Here is an 18,438-nt window from a genome sequence, read left to right as displayed (position 1 = left end):
AAAAACTTTTTTTAGGTCTATAATACCACCTATGCAAATTTTAAAAGAGTGATATGAGGGAAGAGCTATGACTTTAAAGAACTGTCTTAGGCCCCCAGGTTTCAGTGGATCTCTGCTTTTCCTTTCTAACCTTTTGCTTGCATAGGCTGGTTCCTTCCTACACCAAGTACCTTCACCAGGGCTGCCCTTGGCCATGTTGTAAAAAAAGGGCCTTATCTCTTCCCTTTCCTTTCAGGATTTCTCTCCTCCATCTCCTCAAGGCCTCTGTATATTTAAAATTATCCTTTTCTGGGGCAGCTGGGTGGCTCAGTGGATTGAGAGCTGGGCCTAGAGACAGGAGGTCCTGGATTCAAATTTGGAACAGACTCTTTCTAGCTGTGTGACCCTGGGCAAATCACTTGACCCCCACTGCCTAGCCCTTACTGCTCTTCTGCCTTGGAACCAATACACAGTATTGATTGTAAGGTGGAAGGTAAAAAAAAAAATTTTTTTTAAAGAGTACTTAAAATTATCCTTTTCTGGCCAGGAGGAGGTATTATATGTAAACTTGTCCCACAATTAATGTATGGTCCTTCAGATCCATGGCAGGGAGAGGAATGATATTTAGCAGGAGAAAGAAGTCTCTAGTGGTAACATTTTAGGTTCTTCAGTACCTAGGTAGGGTCCTATTTGAGACAAGGGAGCTTATTGTGGATCAGAGATAAAGAACTTGAAGGGAGTTTATAGATCATTTCACAGATAAAGTAACTGCCACCTAGAGAGATTAAATTATTGGAATCCAAGACCTCCAATGTCACCCCCCCCCTTCCCCTCAGGTTCTCATCCTGGCTGTAACTCTAGTTATTGCCTTCTCTGCCTAAGGATATCATGAGGTCTCTCTAGCACCACCTTCTTCTTTCTTTCCTTACTTTCAGGCCTGGATCAATGACATTCGAGCAGGAACAGCTTCGTCCTATGGGAACCACATCAAGTCAAGCTGTAGCTCCATTGTGTTTAACACGGATCAGCCAGGTATGAGGGCTAGGTCAGAACGAGAGCAGAGAGGCAGAGGAGAGGGCCGGGGAGGATGGCTTCTAGAGCCCTGGCCAGGGGAGGGAGGAGAGGCTAGCTTTACCTTTACCTGCCTGTTTTCCTCCTTGTGGCTCATTCCACAGCTGAATGGTGGAAAGATTCTTTGGAGGATTGGAGTTTATCAAGGATGGGGATGAACGAGAGCACAGAGGCCTGGGAAACAGCAAATTGTCCGTATATTTTCTCAGTGACGACTGAAGTGGTGTTCCAGACCGGACACACCTTAAACATCTGAAGTCCAATCCTCTCATTTTATATTTGAGACATCTTAGTCTCAACGAGATAAAGGAACTAGTTGGGAGCAAGTCTTAAGTTCTTTGCACTGTACAGTGAAGTCCCTCCAGGGCTGTGACTTTTAATAACTTGCAGCTTTGCCTGTCACAGTTACAAGAGCCAAACTGAGGGGTCCAGGTGGAGCTCGGGGTAGAGTTGTCCAGCCTCTGCCTTTCCTGTAGGGTGCTTCCCCTCACTGGTCTTGGTGGGATTGTGGGGACCTGGGTAGGGGACATAATTAGTTTTTACTGCTTTGGAAATCCACGTCGGCTCATTTTTCTAACAGGTACTCTGGGCATTGTGCCCCTGGAAAGTCAGGACAGGAACAAGAAGAATGTGGCCTACCTGGGCTGCCATTCAGGTAGGTGACTTCCTGTGTCTCATTCTGTTGAAAACCTGCTTACCTTGTACAAAGAATTATGCTAGAGGCAGCTGGGTAGCTCAGGGGATTGAGAGTTGGGCCTAGAGACGGGAGGTCCTAGGTTCAAACCCGGCCTCAGACACTTCCCAGCTGTGTGACCCTGGGCAAGTCACTTGACCCCCATTGCCCACCCTTACCACTCTTCCACCTATAAGCCAATACACAGAAGTTAAGGGTTTAAAAAAAAAAAAGAATTATGCTAGGTGATAGAGAAAGAAAGACAAGCATGAAGCAGCTTCCAGCCTCACCTCATCCTGCTGTTGAATAGTGACTGGGTTTGTCGACATCTGCGTTTTCTACCACCTTTCCAATCCAGCCATTCCACCACCAGTCCAAACCCAGCAAGCTTACTGGACACTAGGAATACAGAGACGACACAGAAAACAAGCCCTGCCCCAGAGGGGCTTCTGCTCAGGAAGAAGACTGGTCCCCGGGGTAACGTGGATGCCTGGGTTTGGAATTCTGCTCAGGATAGAGGTGGAGGTGGAGCAGGGGCTACGGAGCATCACCCCCGGGCTCTGGCTAATGTAGCCCCAGAGGGGCCTGGCGGTGGCAGCCGTGACTTCTGTAGGAGTGGAGCTCTTTGTCTTGGCACGACTCCAGCTCCAGCCAAATGACTTGTTCTGTGCATGCTCCGGTTGGCCTGGCCTGTGTTTTCTTTCAGTAGCAGCAGCTGTGCTGGCAATCCTGAACTTCCAGGAGCTCTGTTCATGCATCATGACAGGGACTAAGGGCTGATCCCTGCTAAAGCTTTGGGTGTGGGTGGGTGTGCTGGTGGCAGTCTTTGAATCCTACATTCAAGAAATGTTTGTAGTGTCTGTGGTATACAGGACCATAGTGGGGGACATAGAGATGAATAAAACAGGCTCCTGCACTCATAAAGGAATATACAGTGTGGGTATGAGGGGGACTCAGGGCGAGGGTAATAATAGGTATACTGACAAATTACAATTCAATTACAATACAGTAGAATGTAGCCAGTGCCTAAGAAATGTATAAACTAGGAGCTTTTAACCTTTATTTTGTCACAAGTGCTTCCCTCCACCTTTGGCAGCCCGGTAAAGCCTATGGATCCCTTCTCAGAATGTTTTTTAAATACATAAATCAAAATACACAGGATTACAGAGGAAATCAATTATATTGAAATGCAATTGTCAGTATTTAAAAAAAAATCAGGGACTTCAGATGAAGAACCCTTGGTATAAACAAAGAAGCCTGAGAACTCAGAGGGAGAGGTCATTTGTTCCAGGAGCCTAGAAGCCGTTCTCTTGGGAAATGGCTGTAATTAGAAGTCATGTCCCATAAAGGATGCATACTTTCTCTTTGGATTTTTCAGAAGTCATCAAGATCTCACTAGATGCCACTGGCACTCTAAACGTGGGTATTATTTGTTAGTTTTGGGGGCAGGTTCTTAGACTACAGATGAGGGAATGTCAGAGCTGCGGGGGTTCTTAGAGGTTTTTACATCTCTTATCTCATAGATGAGGAAATAATGCAGGCAAGCACAGAAATGATATTAAATTTGTGTGGTTGAAGGAGTTAGGACAGGGTCCCTGGAGGTGAGGGCAAGAGAGGGACACCAGCTGGACAGTGTTCCATGACACAGAAAACTGAGGGCTCTTCAGGGCATAAGTCTATTATTGTGATATCACAAGTGGGAACTAAAGCTAGGGTTTAGTGTAGTTTTCTCCTTTATACTCGATGGCTATTTGATAAATGAATTGCCTGACGGATCAAGGATGCTTACTGCATCCAAGCTCCCCTCCTCAACTCACCCGTGACCAGAAGACACAGTAATAAAAAACAATTGAAAGGATAGGGCTGAAATCCTGGGTATCCTTAGTACTTTGGCACAGCCTCTGCCTCAGAATCATAGTGTGTACAGTCGATGCCAAGACGTGAGATGACACAGAGATGCTTCAAGGATGTTATCCAGGGGATACCTGAAGAAACAGAATTCTCTTACCACTAGTCCAAAGGAGACCAATCTTCTGACAGCCATAATCACTAAGAAACTTTCTCCAGATATATCTTGCCTTCAAGAACCACAAGGGCAACCAGAAACAGTTGTTCTGTGCTCCTAGTCCCATGGACACTGAAGGTCCTGTGCCCCCTTGTAAAGCAGCTCCAGGTAACCAAAGCCTATTTAGCTCTAGCTCTTTGGTGCTCTCTTTTATCACAAGGTATCTCTATACTCAGTGACCCCCAGCCCCAAGATAGGAAGAAGTACCCCAGAATCAACAGTTCAGCCTTAATGTTCCCCTGAGCTACCTCCTAAGGGAGGAGTATCCAATTTTTACCTGAGAAACCCTTCATTGCAGCATGCCAGAACATGCATCAGCAGACAGCTGGCTTCTTGTCGAAGCTGCCATTCCAGAGGGCAGCTGTTGTGACTCGTTATAAAGAGTCATCAGAGCTCAGTGGAGTAAAGGCACTAGACTGGTGGTGTTCATTTAGGAGCTGCGGGACTACTTTCTGGGTTGCTGTAGATGCCAATCATGCTCCAGATGAGTGTTACAGAGTTGGAAGAAACTACACAGGTCATCTAGTCCAGCAATATCAAATTTAAATAGAGGCAAATATTGAATTAGGGAAGTACATATTCATATTATCTATGTTGCATTGTATTTTTATTTCCTTTACCAGATATTTCTCAACTAGGTCTTAATCTGGTTTGGGAGACACTTGAGAATTTTGCAACTGGCCACTAGACCTTTGGTCTAAGTCCAACCCGTAGGTGAAGTCTCATCAAACTCTTAAGATTTTTATAAGTTCAAGATGGGAAAACAGATTGCCTGTTTCTCAGCATTCTGCCTTACTGTGAAAAATAATTATTGTTCTCTCTTGTTTTTTTGTTCCCTTTATTTCCAAGTATTTTCCTTTCCCTTCTCCTGTCCAGCTAATTATTCCTTGTATAAAACATGAGAAGATAAATAATAATAGAATAGAAAATAAATACATAATATTTATTACATAAATAATAAAAGAACAATAAAGAATAAAAAGGAACGAGGAGTGGAGGGGGAAGCAACTGAGCCAAACTAACCAACACAGTCATTGAATTTGATATACAATATTCCAACTCCTATAGGGTGTACAATATTCCAAGTCTACAGTCCTATAGTATATACAATTTTATAATAGTCCCTGGAGAGAGGTGGTTTTCTTCTTTCTTCCTTGGGGACCAAACTTGGTCTTCATTATTACAAAGTAGTCAGTTTCTTTATGGTGTTCTTTCCATTTACCTGGTTACTTGAATGTATATTGTTTTTCTGGTTCTGCTTATTTCACTCTACATCAGTTTATATAATTCTTCCCATGCCTTTCTGAAGTTTTCCTATTCTTTGCTTCCTACAATAGTATTTCATTAACATTCATGTCCAGTTTATTTAATCATTCTATAATTGATGCTTGCCATATATATATATATATATATATATATGTTCTATACATATGGTCTAGGAACATAGGAGATGTTTCATAAAAATGTTTTATAGATAAAAGTTGATTGGTTCAATGAATGGAGCAGGATTCCCTGAGGAATCTAAAGAAACTTTCAGTGGATCTTTCCTTCTGATGCTTTTGCTAAGCTTACTTGACTCTGAATTTGATCCTAGAGCAGAAAAGCTTTAGTTGGAGATGTGAATCTTAGGAAAGGCTTTCTGCTCTTTGCCCCCCAAGATGCCCAGATATTCCTTTGCATATTAGGGCTACCTGGATAGAGATGAGAGAACTGAGTATAATCAGTAGAAGGCAATTTAAGGGATTCTTGCCTCCAGGGATTTTGTTTTAGAAACTGCAGCCACTTTGGGAATCAAACTAGGCACTCTCTGGTTGATATCTCCTTCTACTCATTGACTATTTTTCTTCTACAGATCTGGTGACTGATTTTGATTTCTCTCCATTTGATGACCATCTCCTTGTCACGGGCTCAGCAGACAGAATGGTGAGTCGGGGGACTGAAAAGCCCATGGGAGCTGGTAGATCCTTTTCCCAAAACATCCTACATGAGGATCCCTGAGTTTACTGTAGACTTAGTAGACTACATAGCCCAGCCACTAACCTGAACCTATCTCCTACCTGTCCTCATTCTGGGGACTTAGCTTTCAAATGACTCTTAATGGAGAGAAAACACAAAAGAAATCCAAGCACATATCTTTAAAGTTCTGGACTTCATGGCTCTACTTTTTTTTATAGACAGATTCTGCCTCTAGCTAAGGCCCTAATGCTGTATGAGACTCCTTGTGAATGCTATCTTTTTTCCTTCCCCTCACCCTACTTAAATACTTTTCAGTCTTGAGTTGGCCCCAAATGCTCAGTTTTCTCCAGTCCCAAAGTCTGGTTCTGTGTGCTTCCTTGGTACTACCCTTTCTGGGGCCCAAGTTCCTCTCCTGGGATCTGTAGAAAGCAATACAGGTTTCTGACTTCTCTTCTATCTTGCTAACTATAACAAGCAGACATGTTTTTAAAGGTTTTATTATCCTTTTAGGATTTAGATAGGCTTATTGATCTTGCTCATGGTTTCTGGATGGTTTTTCTAGGGTTGGTACTCATCAGTTTTTCTTCTGCTTTTGATTGGGAAGTTCAAGAAAGTCCCATCCTAAGTATTCCCAAACTCCCCCAACCAGACATACACTTTGAGTTTATGGGGAGGGGGCTCAAGATAGTAAGTATTAAATGGTGGTCAGTCAGGCCTCAAAGGCTCAAAGAAAATTCATTTCTATCTCACCTGAGAAGTACAGGTAATTATAGTGTCCTTTGCCACCTACAAAAAGATCAGATTGCATCTTTCACAGAGCTTTGGTGAAAAGAATGAGGGTCTAGAGATAGCAGAAGGTAGAAACCCAATTCTCCATTGCCTATGGATGCCCTTTTCTGCTGGTGGCATTCCTGATCCATGGGACCATAGCAATGACAAGACAACTGTGTACTCTAAGTGTGGTTTAAAAATTGTTCCTGCTTTTAGTTGCTCTCTAAAGGAGGCTTTGAACTATGCCTATATAAGACATGCAGCTTATTCACAAAATAAATACATGTCATGGATAATGTAATTTTCTGACTATAAAATTATATGTCTTAAAAGAATTATTATTTAAAATACTGTTATTGCATCTTAAGTGGCTAGTTTTCTTTAGTCCCAAGTTGGCATCAGGACTGCAGATAACTCCATCTTTTTTCATAGAACACTAACTGTGGAAAAAAGGTCTCTTGTTAAGATTCTAACCCTTTCATTTTACAGATGGAGAAACTGAGGTTCATAAGTTAACTGACTTGCCCAGTGTTACACAGCAAGTTCATAGAAGAGATTAGACTAGAACCCAGGGATTCTTCTGACTCCTAGTTCAATGTTCTTTTCACTATACCAGAGTTATTAAGTTGGAGCTATGAGAAACTTGATATCTCTAGCCCAAATGGATGGTCTGATGGTAGGGAACCAGCTGGTTGGAAGAGCCTGAAGTGGAAGCTTTTCCTCCATTCAACATTAAAAAAAACCAACTCTTATCTTCTGAATTAAAATTGATCTTGTTCCAAGGCAGAGTGGTAAAGGCTAGGCAGTTGGGGTTAAGTGACTTGCCTAGTGTCACTCAGCTATGATGTGTCTGAGGCCAGACTTGAATCCAGGACCTCCCATCTCCAGGCCTGGCTCTCAGTCTCCTGAGCCACCTAGGTGCCTCACTTCTATTCAACTTTACGTAGTTAGAAGGGTTAGGAGGAGCAGAAACCAGCATGACACAAGTGAAAGAGAAATTATCTTTCCCTATTCCATTCTCCCTTACAAAATCTAACACCTGGGGCTCATGAATGTATTTGGTGTTATAGGTAAAGCTGTGGCGACTCCCTGCTACTGCCACAGACCAGGACCTGCCCTCTGCCCCTGGGGTGGTACTAGGCCCTGAGGACTTCCAGGTGGAGCTCCTGAAGTTCCACCCCACATCAGACACTGTGCTGGTGAGCACCTCCGACAAGGCAGTAAAAGTCTGGGATTTGGCCCTGCAGCACACCCTGACTGGTAGGTATCCTAAGTTGGTCAGTCTACCCATGATATCCTAGGCTGAAAGGTAGGGATCTTGGAAATAGTGTGTCTGGTGACCACTAAATTATTTCAGTTGTTTCCTTCTCCCTCCTTCCCCAAATCTCTTTTCCTTGTTGTCCCCTTTCCAGTACAGACCTGGTGTACTGGAAAGAGTTTTGAACAAAGTCAAAAGAGATCTTGTTTCAAATTATTATTATTATTATTTTGGTTTAAATTCTGGTACTGAAATTTTCAAGTTGTGACCCATAGCAAGCCATTTGATCTTGGAGCCTCAGTTTCCTTATTTTTAAAATAGGATTAATAGCATGGGTACAACTTGTATCAAAGGACTTTTGAGGATCAATTGAAATAAGGTATGTGAAAGCCTTTGAAAATGTTAAATCTCTATGGAAATGTGATTATGAAAAATTATTCTAGAATGTCACATTCCCCGAAGCAACAACAGCATTAGAGGCAGGAATTAGAGGCTTTATTCCCCACAGTACCATTAGGCAGCTATCTGATGAGAACATGGAAATAGGACTGGGTGACCTCTAAAGCCCCTGCCAATCCTCATGTTTTTAAATTTAAAAAAATTGTGTTTTTCCATATTGTTCATTTTTGTAAGAGAGTAATCTTGTAAAACCAAAACCTCAAAACATAACCCCAAATAAACAATTGAAATATCATAGGCTTTTATCTGCATTCCGACTTGTAGAAAATATAGGTAATGGTAATCTAATCTTCCTCACAACAGACTCTAATAGTTCTTTCTATGGAGGTGGATAGCCTTCTTTGTCCTAAGTCCCTCAGATTTGTCCTGGATCATTGCGTTGCTCAGAGTAGCGAAGTCTATCTCAGTTGGTCATTCCACAATATTGCTATTACTGTGTACAATGTTTTCCTGGTTCTACTCATTTCACTCTGCATCAGTTCATGTAGGTCTTTCCAGATCTTTCTGAAGTCAACCTGTTTATCATTCCTTATAGCACAATAATATTCTGTCACCATTATATGCCAGAATTTGTTTAGCTGTTCCCCAATTGATGGACATCCCTTCAATTTCCAATTCTTTGCTACCACAAAAAGAGCAACAGTGGGGCAGCTGGGTAGCTCAGTGGAGTGAGAGTCAGGCCTAGAGACAGGAGGTCCTAGGTTCAAACCCGGCCTCAGCCACTTCCCAGCTGTGTGACCCTGGGCAAGTCACTTGACCCCCATTGCCCACCCTTACCACTCTTCCACCTATGAGACAATACACCGAAGTACAAGGGTTTAAAAAAAAAAAGAGCAACAGTAAATATTTTTGAACAAGTAGGTCCTTTCTCCTCTTTTTTATCTTGATTCTGGAAAGGCTTGCAGAGCTGCCTAGAAGTGGAAGGGGCTGCCTTGCCTCTAAGGTGGAATGATCCCTTGTTGGGTGTATTAGAGTTGGGGCTCTTCCGGTGTATAGACTGATTTGGATAACCACTGAGTTCCCTTCCAAATCTCAAATTCTGTGAATTCAGAGAAGAGAGAAATGACACTGTGGCTAGAGAAGTCAGGGAAGGCTTTTGAAGGAGGTAGGATAGATAAGATTTAGATAGGTTGAAAGGTGAGTACTGAGTGTACATAAAGGAGAGGGATGAAAAAAGACCGGGGGTCAGGAATTAATGTGACCCATTCTAGAGATTGTGAGATACTGGACAAACAAGGGGAGCAAGTCAATTTATAGAACATGGATGCCTAACAAACATTTAACTGATTTGAATGAGATCGATAAAGATGGGACTAGATTAGAGAGTCATGAATGCCAAGCTAAATTTAGATTCAGGAGGTTTGAAGGTTTTCACTGAAGATTTTCTAAGAGGAGAATTTCATGATGAAAGAAGTGGTTCAAGAATGATGACTGGGTAGCACAGGTGCAGATGCAATCAATACCTGTTTTTCTCTTTTGATAGGAAAAACTTCTTGGGCAGGGGTATAATAATTAATTAATATTTCAATAGCCCTTTATAGTTTTGATACTTATATTATACAGATGAGGAAATTGAGGCTTAGAAGGGTGACATTGCTTACCCCAAAGTTATCCAGCTAATAGATGATGGTTTCTGGCCCTGTATCCAAGTGTGTTGATTCAGGTTGGTGCCCTCTCCTTCATAGCATGACTACTTCTCTAGAAGGCCCCAGCTGCTGTCCAGTAGCACCAATAGGAGCCCTAAGTGGTTTTGGACCTCCTGAGGGATCCCCGTTTGCTCCTTATTTTCCTCTGGTGGCTGTATATTTCCCTAACTTTTTTTTTTCTGCTTCTTCCTAGAACTGGGCAGCCACAGCGACCAGGTTCAGAGTGTGGCCTGGAGCTCTGACGGTGTTCTCCTGGGCACATCATGCAAGGTGAGTGGGCTAGAGTATTGAGGGGATTGCTGGGAGCCGGGCCTGCCTGGCAAAGGGGTGGGACAGGCGCTTAGTGAACGAGGCTGAGCTTGGTCTCCCTGTCTGTTGGCATTTTACAGCCTGGGTGGAGTCGTTGGTGCCCAGGGCTCAGAGAGGTGGTGCCTGACCTTTAGGGCCTGGGGAGAGCCCCGATAGGAGCCTTGCTGCTCTTCTTTCCAGCTGTGGGTGTGATTGAATAGGGGAGGCACGTGTTCTGCTAGTGCCCTCTCCCTTCTCCACAGCCTTCCCTGAGGGCTGCTAGGATTCCAGGAGAGCTGAGGAGGAAGGGGTGGGAAGAGGTAACAAATATGGCTTAGACTCATGTCAGCCTCAGGCCAGAGGATCAGATGTACTCTGCTTTGGGATTCATTCCAGGGCATCTAGTCCAAGGCTTCTCAGCCATTTGAGGCGAGCAGGAGCCCCTCTTCTCTTCCTCACTCCTGGAAATCCCCAAAGCTGGACCAGTGCTCAGGAGCCTGGGGCTGGGAGGGGGAAGACTTCAAAGGGACACTCTCCCAGGGCATGGGAGTATTTGTGAGATGCTTCAGGAAAGCCTGCTGCTTCCCTCTGTTGGTCACTCGTTGGAACTCTTTTATCCAGCCTTTGTCTGGATCTCTCTGGATTAATAATTCATTTGCCCAACATTTGCTGAGGCGCTCCTGTGTGCGAAGCCCTGTGTTAGGTATCGAGGCAATTGCAAAGACGCCTGGAAGAGAGATTTATCGTGGAGGTTAGAAATACTTATTAGGTATTAATTTTATGGCAGAGCTGTTGGGGATCCAAAGCTGGCCGGCTGGCTGGGACTGTGCCAGCCCCTCTCGGCCCTGAACAGCACCCACTACCCCAGGCCTTCTTAGGTCTTTTTGTGGTACTAGCTCCCACCCCGGCCTTGACGCTCCGAAGCCTGCAGACCCTTTCTCAGAATAATGTTTTTAAATACACAAAATAAAATACATAGGATTACAGTTACACTCCTATACAGTCATCATCATATTGAAAAACAAGCTCCCCAACCCCAGGCCAGGAAACCCTACAGTGCAGCTTGGCCAGCAGGATGCCACAAGAAATGAGTGTCAAGCCATACAGCAGACAGGGCAGGGGATTTGGAAGTAGAAGAACTGGGTTCAAGCCTCGGCCTCTCCGTCCCTGTGTGGCTCTGGGAGAGTTGCTTCATCTCCCTGAGCTCCAGTGCCTTCATCTGTGCAGGGAAGGGGAGGTTAGACTCGACGGCCTCAGAGATCCCTTCTTGCTGCCACCGGGGGAGCCTCGGAGCCTCTCAGATGTTTATTGGGCACATAGCACATGCTCAGGAGCCGTGTGGTGCGATGGGCATCGCCCTGGACCGCGTCAGGGGACCTCCATTGGAACTCTGCTCCCAGCACTTAACTATTGTGCTCTCATCATCCAGCAGTGGTGAGCCGTCTGCTGGCTGGCAGTGTGTGAGATAGGAAGGGGACCAGCCTGAGGAGGCCTTTGGATGCCCTGAGTCGCTGCTAGAGGTAGAAGGGACCTTAGAATCACCTGGTTCAGCTCCCCATTTACAGATGAACACACTCAGACCCAGGGAGACGGGAGATACTTTTGCCCAGAGACCCGGGGGCAGGATCCAGGGCTTCTGGCTCCTCGCCCAGGGCTCCTTTCCTTCCTTTCCAGAGCAGTGACAGGAGGGCCTTGATGAGGCTTAGATGGTCTGGTTCTGCACTTATGGAGAGAGAGATAGAAGGGCAGTGTGTGTCTGTCTGTGAGTCCATCCTACAAGGGTGCAGGAGGATCTTTACCTCAAGGCCGCTAGGGGGCACCGGAGTGCACAGAATGCTGGGTCTGGAGTTAGAACATGCGGGGCTGGGGGGTGTCAAATCCAGCGACAGATACTTCTAGCTGCAGGACTCCATCACATCAGCGTGTGAGCCCTGTCACCTCTGTTTGTTGATTTCCTCACCTATAAAATGGGGACAGTAACAGCACTTCCCTCCGGGTTGTGGCGTGGATCAAATGAGATCATGTTTGTAAAGTGCTTCCTGTCATGCCTGGCACATAGTAGGTGCCTCATAAATAAATGCTCCTTTTCTTCCCTTCTTCCCCCGACTCTTGTGAAATCTGGCTCCTCTGCGGCATCCCTTTCCTTTTCCTCCGTCCATGGCTTCCCCCAGCTTTTCCAGAGCTGAATGAGAGATTGTCTTTTCCCCACCGGGCTGAGGCTTTTGTGGGTGGTGGGAGGGGAGTGGAAGCCTCAGAAGCCAGATTTCCCGAGCCCCCCTCTCCCCTCCAGCCAAGCAGATGGAGAGCCGAGGTTGCAGGGCCAACGGGTGCGGCCAGAGCAGCACTTAGAAGCAATAACAGGCTTCTTGGAGGAGTGTCTTCCTTTCTGTGCCCAGGACTTTTGTGACGGAGCGAGGGCAGGTCAGTTTTCTAGGCTTTCTGGAAACCCAGGCTTCTGTAGCTGGACTTCAAGGGACAGCCAGAGGGGATGAGAAGAGATTCATCTTTTGGGATGGAAGATGTTTCCTTCTCATGTGTTTTTTGTATTCAAAGATGACTTCAAACTCCGTTTGTGAACAATTCTGCTTTTAGTGGCATTCTGGTTTTCTTGAAGATATCTCTTTCACCCTTCTAAGAGGTTGCCTGCCCCTATGGTTCTTCTATGTTTCGCTCTCAGATTCACTTAGAGATAGAGACAGAGCAGAGAGAGCACTTGCTGTACACCAGGCTCAGGGGTAGGCATTAGAAGACAAAAGGAAATGATCCTTGCCCTGTAGGACAGGGGTTGGCAACATACGGCTCTTTCTGCAGGAGCCATAAAGTCCATTTTTTTTCAGGCACTGTTACAGGAGCGCACTGTGAGCACTGTACGGCTCTCATGAAATTACACTTTAAAAAATGTGGCGTTTATGGCTCTCACGGCCAAAAAGGTTGCCGACCCCTGCTGTAGGAGTTTCTTTCCAGTCTTCCTTCCATTCGTTGGAGTAGAAATATCCCTGGTTAGTGATGACTTGGTAGCATGTAGTTAGGACCAAATTCTCCTGTCCTAAAACCTGTGAGTGCTCGAGGACATAGAGAATCTTTGAGGGGAAAGGTTGACTTTGGTTGGGATGAACATTCCAGAGCTGTGTATATTGCACCTAAATCCATGGCAAGTAGCCAAGGTAATTAAATAGTATAGTATAATTCCCTAGGAGATAGGTGTTCACTCCCTGTTTACAGAAGGGGAAACTGAGGCTCAGAGAATTAGAAGCGATTTGCCTGGGGTTCTCTTGATAGGTCTCCTGGCTCCTGATTCAGTAATCTGTACCCTGAGAAGGCAGAAGAGGCATTAGGGGTGTTTCTGAGCTGGAGGGTGACCCAGAGCAGGTATTTGGTTGAGAAAATGAGTGCACATTTCAAGCACGGGGTATCCATAGCCAGAGAAATGTTGAGGGGGAAATGCCCAGAAGTTCAGACTCTTCTACTAATGAGTGATCTGGCCTTGAGCAAATTGCTTCTCTCTTGCCTGGTAAGACGGCGGAGGAGGGAGAAAAGGAACTCTGTGGCTTCTGAGGTCCCTTCCAGCTTTGACATTTTGTAATGGGTTCATCTGCCACATCTGTATCTCTCTTCAAGTGTCCTGAGGAGGGGTCTTAGGGTGGAAGAGGAATGAGGAGAAGGTTTCTCTCCAGGTTCCCTTCCTGCCCTTTTATTCTCTTCTCCTTCCTCTTTCCTTACCTTCTCAGGTTTACTAGTCCCACATACTAATCCCTTCTAACTTTTCCTCATTCCCTTAACCTACCCCTCATGCTGTCAGGGCTGCCTGAGGGGCTGGCTAGGAGCGAGAAGGGGGCTGGACCAGGCTGGGTGTGCCGGAGGCAGCTGGCCCCCAAAATGCCATGCTGAGGGCTCCCTGGGTCCCCCGCCTGAGCAGGTCTCTGAGGACGTGGCAGCGGTTTCCACAGTAACTGTGCAGGTTCCCAGGGTCTGGGCTCACTGAGGCAGCAAAGTGGCAGCCCGTCTGCTGACTTCTAATTCTGTGCCCCCCGGGAGGCGATGTGGGGGAGGTGTTCGGGCGTGCGTGTGCACTTCATAAGAAGTAATTTACTTTAATAGTAATGTGCCACATTCCGCCGGGGCAGCAGCAGCCTCCTATGTGCTGAGGGCCCCCGGCAGGGATCAGCAATGCTAGCAGAAAAGAAAGAGAGGAGCTTAGACCAAAAGACAGAAGGAAGAAGGTCTCCTGGGCTAGGGAACACTGACAATTAGGTGGTATATTAGAGGGGACAGAATGCTGGCCTGTAGTCAGAAGACCTGGTCTCTGGTCCCACGTCTGTTGTTGTCCTGACTGTGGACAAAGCACTCCTGCGCTTTGGTCTGGATTTTCCCCATCTGTGAAGTGGGCATTACAGTGCCCATTAAACGAGTCACTAGGAATGTGAGCTACCTTGCCCCAGATTGTTGTAAGCCTGAAAGTGCTCTAGAAATGGGAGGGTATTGTTATCCTGTCAGTTGTCAAGCCCAGAAGCAGGCACTGAGCCCAGTAATCCTCACGAACACATCTGAGTCAATATTAGCCATCACACATTGTCTCTGAAATCTTTATTTGCTCGCTGCTGCAGCTGCCTCTCCCCTCAGGGGACCCCAGCCTGTGCTGCCCTTTTGTCTGGGGCAACTAAGCCTCAAGTTCTGGCTCTTGTTTCCTCGGCCTGAAGTACAGTGACGGCACCCAAGGTGGTAGGTGCCAGGGACCTCACCCTGACCCTGACCCCAGGTGTTGCCTGCAACACGTATGTCCCCTTAGGCAGGGCTCCTGACTCCAAGGCAAACATTCTCACCGTTTTGCCACAGGATTCTGCTGTGTTCTGAGGAGAGCCACTTATTACATGAATAGATTTGTTCTTTGAATTTAGATGGGAAGATAAACACGTAATGGTGGGGGCAGCTGGGGGGCTCAGTGGATTGAGAGCCAGGCCAAGAATCTGGCCTCAGACACTTCCTAGATGGGTGATCCTGGCCTAGTCACTTAACCCCATTACCCTGCCCTTACCACTCTTCTGCCTTGGAACCAATACACAGAATTAAAACAAAAACATACACACACACACACACACACGCATGCATACACGCACAGGACTCATCCATAGAGTCATAGAATCCCAGAGCTGGAGGGACCTCACAGGCCACCTAGCTCACATCCTAGCTCGAGCTGGTATCTCTTCTGCTCCCTCCCTGATGGGCTCATGCAAGACTTTTCCTGAGGAAAACAGAATTCTTTTCAAATTCAGTCCATTCCTTTGTTGGGCAGTTCTTAGGATAAGAGTTGGATTATTGGTTCCTTCTCATCTATTCTTAGTGTTAGAAAGGTCTTAGCCAGTTGCTCTTTTTTCCTGTTTAAAGTAGTGTCTGTGTAGAAGTTAAGAGAGGCAGAAGAGAGCAGCAAAAGGCATGGAAAAGGAATCTCAAAGGGTTCTGGGTTCTAGTTCCAGTTATTGCACTAACTCAGTAGCATGACCTTGGAGATCTTAACCTCAGTGAAATGGGAGCCATTCATCCCTTCTCCAGACCTTAGTATTCCCACCTGCAAAATAAGCCACTGACACTCCAAAAGGCTTTTCTTCTGTTATTCTGCTGTGCCAGAAAGCCAGGCCAGTTTCTAGGGCTGGGAGCTGGAGGGAGTTGGGTTGGAAGGTGGCCACTAGAGGTTGCTCTCTCCTCACTGATCCTTGTCTGGGGCCCCGCGTTCATTGTGTCACTGGTCAGGTTTTGAGTTCACAGTTCAGGAATGGGGGATTAGAGCATTTGATTCTCTGGCTTAGAAGCTTCTTGTGTAAGTAAGTTATCATCACCAGCTGTTGGCTCATTACTCTGTAGTTTCATACCAAGTCCTCAAAGAAGCTCAGTCCCCCTCGTTTTATTTTTATTTTCTGTTATTCTCATTCTTTTGGTACTTGTGTTAAAAAATAAATAACAATACCTGTTGGACAGAGACAGTCATGGTGCTGTTGGGGCTAGTAAGCTTTACTGCAGGCTTTACCATGTGTCTTGGTTTTGACCTATTCATTTTCCTCTCACCTCATGAATTTCAGTTCATGAAAATTAGTATTTCTGTGAGAGATGCAACTGTTCCCTCCGGGAAAGCAGATCACAATGCATATCTGCCATGTCAGACCCTCCCTTCTATCTGTTCCCTCCTGTACATCTTCTGTGTGTCCTCTTGTTCTGTAAGGTAGGAAGCTGGATTACCGTAAGGGCCATGATTAAAGTACTAGCTCTCCTGAGTTATGGTTCCGTCACATGGACTTGTCGAGTGTTTCAGTCATGTCCAACTCTTTGTGACCCTAGTTATGTTTTTGTGGCAAAGATATTGGAGTGGTTTGTCGTTTCCTTCTCCAACTCATTTTACAGATGAGGAAATCGAGGCAAAAAAGGCTAAGATTTGCCCAGGGTCACAGCTAGTAAATGTCTGAGACTGGATTTGAACTCATGAAGAGAAGTCTTCCTGACTTCAGGTCTAGCACTCTAATCTAAGCCACCTTGCTTCATCAAAGCTCCTCTGTAAATCACCTCAAGCCATAAATGACAAATAAACTGGTAATACCTTAATATGGTAGCTCCCCCCTCACCCCATTCTCTAAGGTTCTTTTTAATATTTTAAAAGACGAGCATAGGTGGTAGGCAAAGCCTTACTAACCTAGCAGAACTCACCTCTATTAGTGACATCAAGGAAATCCATGACTAGGTTGGGATAAGGGTGAGCAGCGTTGGCATAGAAGGTTTTGTTTTAGATAACACCTGGCAGATTATAATATGTAGGGGACTCTTATCCAAATCCTCGCCCTCTAAAGATGAAGAAGAGGGAGTTTGGCATTTTTCTGATCCTAGCCTGGTGCAAGCGATCATCGAGGATCGTAGATTCAGAGCAGGAAGCTCACGTCTAAGTTAATGGTGAAAAAAGACCTCGGAGGTCATCTAATCCAACCCCTTCACCAGATGAATAAACTAAGGAGGCCGGGAGAGGTGACGTTAACTGGCCGTGGAGTTGCTGCCCTCGCCCAGCCCAGCAGAAGCTCTGGCTACAAGAACTCGTTTCCCAGAGTCCGGCGGCCTGGGAGGGGTCTGAGGCTAGGAAGGCTTTCTCTGCCTCTCCCCAGCTGAGCCCCGGCCAGGAACGGCTAGTGAAGAAGGGGCAAAGGCGTCTTCCTCGCTGGGGCTGCCTGTGCTCGGGTCCGGGACGAGAGGCGGGCAAACCTAGCGGAAGGCAGAAAAACGAGGCCTGGGCCGGGTTCTCGTCTCTGCCTTTCCATCCGCTTGCTGAGGGACCTCGAGCGCTTGGCCTCCCGGGCTCTCAAGTTTCCTCCTCTGTAAAATGGGGATTAGGACAGTCACCACCTCTGAAGAATGAAGAGAGCGTGAGATAGCTGTGAAAACCCTTTGGCACTAAAGTGCTACCCAGCAGGGGTTACCATTTGAAATGAGTCTGGAGGGTTGGGGAGAGCTTGGCCAGTCACCCTGCTCTGTGAATTATGGGACCGCGGCGACTGTGTCAGGGCAGCGAGGGGCTCCGGGAGAGACCGAGTGCCCTGTGTACTCCTCCAGTGCTCGCTCCTCTGCACGGGCAGCCGGGGCTTGGTCGGCCACCGGGGCTTGGTCAGCCACTGTGGCAGCTCGCCTTCCCGTGTCGATGAGGAGCCTTTGTGGGGGAGCTGGGCGCTTAGCTCTTTTTTTAGAGGGTCACAGCAGCAGAATGGACATCCTGGCCCCGCTACTGAAGTCTGAAAGCATCTGAAAGCATGATTTTGTGCATGGATACAAATCCTAGAACAAAGTTACTCCTTTTATCGTGCTCTCTCTGAAGCCAAGGACTTGGATGGGGTCATAGTGTTTGAGAGGCATCGTGGTATAGCGGAAAGAGCTTTGGATTTAGCAGTTAAATAGAGTCAGGAGATCTGGGTTTGAATCCCACCTCTGTTGCTTATCCGTGTGTCTTGGGGGCTCGTCATTCGGCCTCTCTGGGCCTTAGGGATGGGTTCCCTCCCTGTATCTATAATCCTATGGATGTTAGTGCTAAAGAGAACCTGAAATAGAAAATAGAGCTGAGAGAGACATTAGGGGTTCACTCGACCCCATCTCTCACAGATGGGTAAGACCCCGAGGCCTACCCCCACCCCTAAGTCAGGGAGACATCGGCATAGCTAGCTCAGAGCAGAACTTAGTCTCCAGGGGCCTTGCTGTCACGTGGAGACGGGTGCACTTTCTTCTTGCCTGGTGCTCACAACACTCCCCATTT

The 18,438-nt window shown here is 46.3% G+C and overlaps 1 protein-coding gene across 2 annotated transcripts in view; it reads left to right on the top strand.

Moving 5' to 3' along the window:
• Positions 1 to 18,438, top strand: part of LOC123231770 (coronin-7-like) — a 112,769-nt gene that overhangs the window by 8,606 nt on the left and 85,725 nt on the right. For both annotated transcript variants that reach the window (XM_044658086.1, XM_044658078.1), the window contains exons 2-6: positions 915 to 1,011; positions 1,631 to 1,705; positions 5,641 to 5,711; positions 7,586 to 7,775; positions 10,072 to 10,148. In XM_044658086.1, the coding sequence (XP_044514021.1) occupies positions 915 to 1,011; positions 1,631 to 1,705; positions 5,641 to 5,711; positions 7,586 to 7,775; positions 10,072 to 10,148 (510 nt within the window). The remainder of the gene's footprint in view (positions 1 to 914; positions 1,012 to 1,630; positions 1,706 to 5,640; positions 5,712 to 7,585; positions 7,776 to 10,071; positions 10,149 to 18,438) is intronic.

This window comes from Gracilinanus agilis, chromosome 1 (genome assembly GCF_016433145.1).
Source record: "Gracilinanus agilis isolate LMUSP501 chromosome 1, AgileGrace, whole genome shotgun sequence".
NCBI lineage: Eukaryota > Metazoa > Chordata > Mammalia > Didelphimorphia > Didelphidae > Gracilinanus > Gracilinanus agilis.
This window is presented reverse-complemented; position numbering and strand designations above follow the sequence as displayed.